Raw genomic sequence first — 10,000 nt, forward strand, 5'->3', positions numbered from 1 at the left:
TACAGACAAGCCGACAAGACACAACAGTGGGAAATAAACCATTCACATCTATGTTGAATTAAAACATTGCAATCAAACCTAACAATCCTCAAAATGTCACTCTGATGACAAAATGATACACACTTGCATCTTGCACACTTGCATACACTTTCAGATTAGCAGCAACACACTAGTGTACTTTATATAAAACACTGCAGTCTTTAATTTTAGTTTATCAGTTAGCATTCTGTGAAGCTCAATGCAATACTTACAGTTTTTGTTATGTTTTTGACAAAAAAACAAAAATGAAAATATTGAAAGGTTACAAATGACATCACCTCAATACTGTACATTACAGTACTATACTTTACAGTACAATAAAGTAAATGCAGTATCGCAAAAATAAAACCAAAAATACACTACTGTAAAACAGGCTTAGATGTGGTGGACTCTCTGCCCAGCTTCCCCTTAATTGTCAAGCCATGATTTATCTCATGATGCACCAAAATTGCTCTAATATCATCTGATCTATTTTTCTGTGCATAGCCTCGTGCAGGAGCAAGTGTGTTGCAGAAAGGAGCAAGAATTGGAACTAAAGTGCAAAGCAGCAAGCATGGTCTAAGCATGTGTCTATAGCAGGGGTCTCTAACCTTTTTGGGAGTAAGGGCTACCTGAAGACCCGAAATCATATGGAGGGCTACTCATTTGAAACAAACAGACCCTCACCCCCTTTTTGTGAGGGTAGTCATCCTAAATATTAGGCCTATGCGATTTTTACTTTTAAATTACAAATTTACACACACATTTTTACCAGTATGTTGACTGCCCTACAAGGAAAAACAGGACAATAGACCATGCAAACGCGAGGGGTGCATACAGTGCAAACCCCCTCCCCCCACTGGGGAAGTCAGACCACAACCTCATTCATCTCCAGCGAATGTACAAGCCCAAAGTACAGAGGCTACCAGTTGCCACACTGAGTGTGTTACAGAATGGAGAGGACTTAGAGGAGGTCACACAGTGCACCTGACTACCTGAACTTCTGCATGGACATTGTTGTTCCCACCAGAACTGTACGCTGCTTTCCCAACAACAAGCCTTGGATAACCAGCAATGTCAAGACCCTTCTTAACAGGAAAAAGATGGCGTTCAAAGAGGGGGACATGGCAGAGCTGAGGCGCGTGCAAGGGGAACTCAAATTCAAGCTGAAGGAAGCTAAGGAGGATTACAGAAAGAAGGTGGAACAGAAGCTGCAGGAAAACAACTTGAAGGAGACATGGGACTGCATGAAGGTTATCACTGGCCTGAAGAAGAACAGAAGCTCTGTGGAGGGGGGCCTGGACAGGGCGAACCAGTTGAACCACTTCTACAACAGGTTTGACTGCCCTGCTCCAGCTCCAATGGCGGTGGTCTGTCCACCATCCCCCAGCCCCCACCCTCACACCCCCTCAATACCAGTGCAACACTCACCTCCATCATCACAGGCTATCGTACCCCAACCATCACTGGATTTTGCACCCCTCCCCCACATGGCGATCACGAACAATGAGGTGACAACGACCTCAGTCAACAGCCATCAGACACACAGATCCCAGATGCACCCCTCCCCCTCCCCTCCCCTCCCCTTACACCCCTCACCATTACAACAGATCAAGTGACAGTCCAACTTAAGAAATTGCGCAGCAATAAAGCAGCGGGGCCTGACAGACTGTGTCCAAGGCTACTCAAGGCCTGTGCTGCTGAACTTAATACCATCCAGCCCCTCAGATTGGGAGACAAGCTCTTGCAGATGGGTGTGGACGCTCACCTGGTAACCTGGATTACAGATTACCTAACCGAGCGACCACAGTTCGTCAGACTGAAGAACTGTCTCTCTGACACTGTGATCTGCAGCACCAGAGCGCCACAGGGAACTGTGCTCTCTCCAGTCCTGTTCACCCTGTACACATCTGACTTCTGCTACAACACCGAGTCATGCCATATGCAGAAGTTTTCTGATGATACTGCAATTGTGGGGTGTATCAGAAACGGGTAGGAGGAGGAGTACAGGAGCCTGGTGGAGGACTTTGTGCAATGGTGCAAACTCAATAATCTTCAACTTAACACTTCAGACCAAGGAGATGGTGGTGGATTTCCGCAGGTATAAGCCCACTCTGCTACCAGTCCACATTGATGGGGTCAATGTGGAGGTGGTTAGCACCTACAAGTATCTGGGTCTCCACCTGGACAATAAACTGGACTGGTCAGCCAACACTGATGCACTCTACAAGAAAGGGCAGAGCAGGCTGTACTTCCTGAGGAGGCTGCGGTCCTTCAATGTGTGGAGTAAGCTCCTCAGGATGTTCTACCAGTCTGTTGTTGCCAGCGTCCTCTTCTATGCAGTAGTGTGTTGGGGAGGAAACACAAGGAAGAAGGACGCGGGGCGAATTGACAGGCTGGTAAGGAAAGCTGGCTCTGTAGTGGGAGCTGAACTGGAGTGCATCACTTCACTATCAGACAAAAGGACCCTGAACAAACTGATCAACATCTTGGACAATGAGTGTCACCCACTCCACAGCACTATTGTTAAGCAGAAGAGCCTGATCAGCTGGAGACTTCGCTCACTGCCTTGCACAACGGACAGACTGAGAAAGTAATTTGTCCCCAGGGCCATTGAACTGTTCAATGCCTCACTTAAGGGAAGAGGAGAGATAGACTGCCTCTTCACCCCCTCCATGTTTGGTACTGTCTGTCCACTAGCCACTTGTACCACTGTCTTTATGCCTCACTGTTTGCGTGCTATATTAGCACATTAGCACATATGCATAACCCCCCCCCCCCCCCTCCATGCCACAGCCGAACTGTGGCCACACTTATACTTTTTCATAAATAGTTAAATATATAGATATATAGACTTTACTTTACTTCTGCACTGTTGCACTGTTGGACTTACTCATTTGCACTATCACCATGACCACTATCACCATTGCACTACCACCATGACACTCATTCACACAGAGCACCTTAGAGCATCTTACCATACCTTACTATGCACAGAGAATCACAGGCTCAGTCCCTGCCTCAGTCATTGCAAGCGCCTCTGATTGATTAATCACCACTATGTGGATACTGTTTTTTAGAATTGATTTAGATTAAGTGTTAGTTACTATAATTTGTATTTTTGTAATTTGTATTTTAGCATATTTTTATATATTGTATTAAGTGTTAGTATAATTTGTATTTTAGTATATTTAGCATATTCTTTATCTTCTACTGTCCTTGTTGCTTAGTTGTGTTTTTATATTATATACTTTAATTACTCTTTCTGCTGTTAAAGAATGTGTTTGTGTTGTATGTATGCTGCTGAGACCTTGAATTTCCCCTGGGGATCAATAAAGTATCTATCTATCTATCTATCTCTATCTAAATTATCAATATTGTGTAGGCCTATAAGTCTTCATATAGCCTATTAAGCAACTGTATTTTCATCTGATTCTTCAATACTTTAATATCAATATGCAACACTACCAACATTTTTGTTCAGTTTTGTTCATTTCAAAGTTTGCATTTTTTTAAACACAAAAAGCAACCTTTTTGTGCAATTAATAATTTAGGTTACAATTTTTACCCAATTTATATCCACCATTATGAATTCAGGGGTTGTTGTGATTTCAGTGGACATTTCGGTTTTAACATTTCAATAGTAATCGCCCACACCACCCTAACATATGAAGATGCTTTTTGAAGTTATTGCACACCTGAAATCTCTCCATGATCAGACAAAAAAGGTAATGGACAGTCCTGCTCACTCATGCATGCCACACAATTTTCAGCGCTATTATATGGCAGTAGCTTACGGAGGAGAAAAGGCCTGTGAGCTAAAGCAATTGTTTTTCAGTCCTTGAATAATCATGAAAGAACTGTATTTGACGAACATGGAATGGCCACAGAACTTTTGCAAAGATACGCTTCCAATGGCTACGCCAGACGAGCAAGTTTTCCCCCCTTACTGTCTATGCGTGCGAGCAGCGTGTATGCGCTCCGCTTCCGTTGTTGTTTAAAGATTGAATGGGAAACGGATTCGGAGCCAATGGCTAAATTTAACGCAAATACAATTTGTAAGGTAGCCTATCGCCAATATCAATTTAATGTTACAGATGTATGGCTATACATACATTCTTAAAATGGCTCTGGTCTAGAGTATATCTATTGAAAGCTTTACAATGGAGCGTGTTTTTAGAGCGTGATCTGCTGGCGACCTGTTGGCTATTTTAAGAAGGTCTGTTGGGGGCGCCTCATAATCATCCCGCGGGCTACCTGGTGCCCACGGGCACCGTATTGGAGACCACTGGTCTATAGTGTTCAAGCAATGAACTGTACAAATGGAAACACAAAGACGGCAGTGTTTTATATAAAGCCCATCATTGTGTTGCTGATGATTTGAAAGAGTAATTCAAATGGTGCATGTGTGTATGGTTTTGTTGTGTGTTGTGTGTGTGTGTGTGTGTGTGTGTGTGTGTGTGTGTGTGTATGTGGGTTTGTCTTACTCTCATAAAGAGGTCGGTAGGTGGGAAGATGCCCAGACAAATAGCCATGAGGATCCAACCTCTCTTACGACTCAGCTCATTCTTATTGTTCGTCACCTGCTTGCAGATCTGACAGAAGATCTCATCTCTGTGGACAGTCACACACACACACACACACACACACACACCCACACACACACACACACACACACACACACACACACACACACACACACAGTACACACACATACACAAAAACACACACATAATAAAAGGAGAATTCCGGTGTGATTTTGACCTAAAGTGTTTTGAAACATGATACCGAGTGTGAACGTATGTCTCATAGCCCATCTCGGCTTGTCCCCTGCACTCCGAAATCTGGCGCTAGTTAGCCGATGCTACCAACAAGGCGGTCAATAGTGGTGCCTCGGCATCGGCATAGCCATGCAAATAAATCACTGTTTTACACCATTTACGAGGCTCAATGTATCTCCACACTTCATTGGTAGACTTCCGAGGGCTGTGGAAATTCTGTGGAAATGCATGGATTACAGTTTCTTCTAGTAGCAGCAACTGGAATCCATGCATTTCCACGGAATTATTTTTGGAATCTGATCCCTTATCATATCTGTTCATTCTTACTCGTCGCTCGACTTATCGTGACTAAATTCAAGATGGCTGCAAACGCTAAACTTCGAGAAGATACTGTCTGTATAAATCGTCTTGTAAGTAAACTACCAGTGCTTTTTCAAAGTTCTCAATGTCTCGTTTTAAATGTCAGGGCCCTCGGAAGTCTACCAATGAAGTGTGGAGATACATTGAGCCTTGTAAATGGTGTAAAACAATGATTTATTTGCATGGCTATGCCGATGCCGAGGCACCACCATTGACCGCCTTGTTGGTAGCATCGGCTAACTAGCGCCAGATTTCGGAGTGCAGGGGACAAGCTGAGATGGGCTATGAGACATACGTTCACACTCGGTATCATGTTTCAAAACACTTTAGGTCAAAATCACACCGGAATTCTCCTTTAACTATCCCAAGCTTATTTAGTGTAAGGCAGTAATATGATTCCTGTCTGATCTCCTATAATCTCAAACACACACAGCAATATGATTCCTGTCTGATCTCCTATAATCTCACACATACAGTAATATGATTCCTAATCTCCTAGAATCTCACACATACAGTAATATGATTCCTGTCTGATCTCCTATAATCTCACACACATACAGCAATATGATTCCTGTCTGATCTCCTATAATCTCACACACATACAGCAATATGATTCCTGTCTGATCTCCTATAATCTCACACATACAGTAATATGATTCCTGTCTGATCTCCTATAATCTCACACATACAGTAATATGATTCCTAATCTCCTAGAATCTCACACATACAGTTATATGATTCCTAATCTCCTAGAATCTCACACATACAGCAATATGATTCCTAATCTCTAATAATCTCACACATACAGCAATATGATTTCTAATCTCCTAGAATCTCACACATACAGTAAAATGATTCCTGTCTGATCTCCTATAATCTCACACATACAGTAATATGATTCCTGTCTGATCTCCTATAATCTCACACATACAGTAATATGATTCCTAATCTCCTAGAATCTCACACATACAGTTATATGATTCCTAATCTCCTAGAATCTCACACATACAGCAATATGATTCCTAATCTCTAATAATCTCACACATACAGCAATATGATTTCTAATCTCCTAGAATCTCACACATACAGTAATATGATTCCTGTCTGATCTCCTATAATCTCACACATACAGTAATATGATTCCTGTCTGATCTCCTAGAATCTCACACATACAGTTATATGATTCCTAATCTCCTATAATCTCACACATACAGCAATATGATTCCTGTCTGATCTCCTATAATCTCACACATACAGTAATATGATTCCTGTCTGATCTCCTATAATTTCATGCATACAGTAAATATGATTCCTAATCTCCTATAATCTCACACATACAGTAATATGATTCCTGTCTGATCTCCTATAATCTCACACATACAGTAATATGATTCCTAATCTCCTAGAATCTCACACATACAGTTATATGATTCCTAATCTCCTAGAATCTCACACATACAGCAATAAGATTCCTAATCTCCTATAATCTCAAAATAGGAGAAAAACTGCAGCCTTGTGCATGTTCATACAGTAAGAAAGGGCTGACTTAGTTAACATGCCACTTTGACTCTCTTGTTCATAAGAAAGGGCTGACTTAGTTAACATGCCACTTTGACTCTCTTGTTCATAAGAAAGGGCTGACTTAGTTAACATGCCACTTTGACTCTCTTGTTCATAAGAAAGGGCTGACTTAGTTAACATGCCACTTTGACTCTCTTGTTCATAAGAAAGGGCTGACTTAGTTAACATGCCACTTTGACTCTCTTGTTCACAATAGTGATTCAGGAACTCTTCATTCCAGCCAAACCAATCACATTGATCAGGGATTCCTAATGTTACCTCCTACTTCACCCAACCTTTACATACTGATAATAGACCCCATCGCCAGTCAGGAAACACATTATTCCACGCGGGAGCTGATACCACTGCTCTGTCTCACCTGATGCCAGGCTCTGTCTCACCTGATGCCAGGCCCTGAGAGGGCGTATGCTCTGTCTCACCTGATGCCAGGCTCTGAGAGGGCGTATGCTCTGTCTCACCTGATGCCAGGCTCTGAGAGGGCGTATGCTCTGTCTCACCTGATGCCAGGCCTTGAGAGGGCTGTCTCACCTGATGCCAGGCCCTGAGAGGGTGTATGCTCTTTCTCACCTGATGCCAGGCCCTGAGAGGGCTGATGCCACTGCTCTGTTTCACCTGATGCCAGGCCCTGAGAGGGCTGATGCCACTGCTCTGTCTCACCTGATGCCAGGCCTTGAGTGGGCGTATGCTCTGTCTCACCTGATGCCACTGCTCTGTCTCACCTGATGCCAGGCCTTGAGAGGGCGTATCCAACAATGACGTGCAGCTTCTCCAGTGATGTCATTGTTCGGTGGAAGGTTGGTCCTTCTCCAATCATAATGTCGTTACTAGTTTCCACTGAGGTGGAGGGGCCATCGGGCTGAAAAAACGCACACCTTTCAGTATAAAGCATATGTGTGTGTGTGTTCTGTAATTGCCTGTAGATCTGTTCCTGTGGTGTGTGTGTGTGTGTGTGTGTGTGTGCTCTTACCTCCTCTGGGATAGTAGAGGCCCTCCGGTTAGCCAGTTTTATTTGCTTTTTGTTTTTTCTGAGCATTTTCTGCAACAAGCACATGAGTTAGTATAAACCACTGTCTTCCCTTTATAGCCTTTATTTGAAAGGACAGTGAAGACCTTAAAGGAAATGAATGGGAGAGAGAGATCAGGAGAGAGAGATCGGGAGAGAGAGAGATCGGGAGAGATGTGTGTGCAGGTCAGTGTGTGTGTGTGTGGGGGGGGGGGGGGGGGGGTCAGTGTGTGTGTGGGTCAGTGTGTCAGTGTGTCTATACCTGGTCCAAGCCGACCAGGCTGCTGAGGCGCCGGTCCCTCTTGTGCTGGATGGAGTTGGTGGGGGAGATGGTGACAATGGCTTTGGGCTCGGGGAGATCTCCCATGAACCTCAAGATGATCCACCACACGCTCACACACGCCTATACATACACACACACACACACACACACACACACACACACACACACATATGCATGCATCAATACAACAAAGCAATTCTACATTTAAAAAAAAATAAAACAATCAAACACAGACACACAGAGACTTTTTCTCTCTCTCTCACACACACACACACACACACACAAACAAACACAGATGCATTCACTCTCACACACATATACAAGCAAACAAACAAACAAACACTCACACACACACACACACACATGTGCAAACACAAACGTGTGTGTGTGTGTGTGTGTGTGTGTGTGTGTGTGTGTGTGTGTGTATGTGTGTGTGTGTGCGCTCACCAGTGCATCCCCTTCGTCCTCGTGCAGCAGTAGCGGTTTGCGGAGTCTCTGATGGATGTGCTCGTCGGTGGCGGGACTCTGGAAGTACTGCGCGCAGAAGCGAGCGAACGAGAACTCCTCGCGCCCGTCCTCCTCCTCGCCCGGCTCCGTGAGCGTGCGGCCGGCGTAGGTCAGGATCAGCGCCTCCGCCGGGACCGCCGCCTCTTTCTTCACACTCTTCTGCCTCTCTGCACCCCTCTTCACACTCGTCTTCCTCTTCTCTTCCTCCTCATCCCTCTCTTCTATGTGCGTCTGCTCCTCTACACGCTGCCTGGCCTGGGGCACTGGCACAGGCTCCTCCTCCTCATCCTCATCCTCCTCCTCCTCCTCCTAGGGGAGAAAGTGTGTGTTAGGATTGTGTGTGTGTGTGTGTGTGTGGCTTTTCCTCCCCCTAGGGGAAAGCGTGTATTAGGATTGTGTGTGTGTGTGTGTGTGTGTGTGTGTGTGTGTGGGTGTGTGTGTCAGGGATGTATGCTATGTGCATTACACTGGTTGTGGATCATTATTATCACTAGTCTTCATTGATGAGTCCCTGTATGTATTTGGAGTGTGTGTGTGTGTGTGTATATGTGTGTCTGTGTACATGTGTGTGTGTGTGTGTGTATGTGTGTCTGTGTATGTGTGTGTGTGTGTGTGTGTGTGTGTGTGTGTGTGTGTGTGTGTGTGTGTGTGTATGTGTTGTTACGACCCCCTGTGCCCTACTCAGGCCATCCCATGTCAGTGCACGGGCGGGGTTGGACCTGGGGAGGTTAATTGGTAATTGGGTGCACCTGTAACCAGGTGCTGCTATATTAATGGGCTTGTCCTCTCTTTCCCATTAGGCACTTTTCTTCTTTCATGCAGGCACCTATTTTGACTTTCTCTTGCACTGGCACTTTTCACTCTCCTTTATTCTAGATCTCTCTACTTCTCTCTTTTCTTAATCTACTCATTTAGTCTCTCACATAATCTACTGACACTTACATTGCATCCACACACGCACGTCACTTCTCCCATTCATTTTCCTTTAGACATCTTGTATTTGGGTAACGTTGCTTTGCGTTGATTTAATAAATTATTATTTGCTTTGAAGCTTGTTGTCCGTGTCCCTCTTTATGTTTCGGTCTGGTAACAGGCTGGCCGTAACAGTGTGTCTGTGTACGTGTGTGTGTGTGTGTGTGTGTGTGTGTATGTGTGTCTGTGTATGTGTGTGTGTTGTACCCAGTAACCTCTGACACCTTGACATTCGACTGACCTCATGCTTTGTCTCTTCTTCATTTTTCTTTTCTGGGAGGAAGTCAAACGCTGCCTTGACTAGATTCTGCTCACTGATTGGCTCAGGCTTGGAACTGGCGGCCTGTGATTGGTCGAGGACCTCTTGGAGGCGACGCTGCAGCTCGAGTGCAGTTTGCTCCCGGGCCAAGCGCTCCTGTTCCGACAGGAACGCCTGCATGGGAGAGGAAGAGGGAGGGAGAAAGGGAGAAAGAGGGAGAAAGAGAGAGAGAGAGA

General features: G+C 44.6%; 1 protein-coding gene across 1 annotated transcript in view; it reads right to left on the reverse strand.

Moving 5' to 3' along the window:
* LOC143109314 (unconventional myosin-VIIb-like) overlaps positions 1 to 10,000 on the reverse strand; it is a 65,148-nt gene that overhangs the window by 26,798 nt on the left and 28,350 nt on the right. Inside the window, exons 21-26 of the mRNA XM_076271967.1 lie at positions 9,747 to 9,938; positions 8,474 to 8,788; positions 8,006 to 8,146; positions 7,708 to 7,776; positions 7,460 to 7,596; positions 4,506 to 4,632 (exon numbers count right to left, since the gene is read on the reverse strand). Coding sequence (XP_076128082.1) covers positions 4,506 to 4,632; positions 7,460 to 7,596; positions 7,708 to 7,776; positions 8,006 to 8,146; positions 8,474 to 8,788; positions 9,747 to 9,938 — 981 coding nt within the window. The remainder of the gene's footprint in view (positions 1 to 4,505; positions 4,633 to 7,459; positions 7,597 to 7,707; positions 7,777 to 8,005; positions 8,147 to 8,473; positions 8,789 to 9,746; positions 9,939 to 10,000) is intronic.

This window comes from Alosa pseudoharengus, unplaced genomic scaffold (assembly GCF_046254945.1).
Source record: "Alosa pseudoharengus isolate Yale_2024_CS ecotype anadromous, Long Island Sound unplaced genomic scaffold, YU_APseudo_1.1 YU_APseudo_1.1_scf_7, whole genome shotgun sequence".
NCBI classification, from domain to species: domain Eukaryota; kingdom Metazoa; phylum Chordata; class Actinopteri; order Clupeiformes; family Clupeidae; genus Alosa; species Alosa pseudoharengus.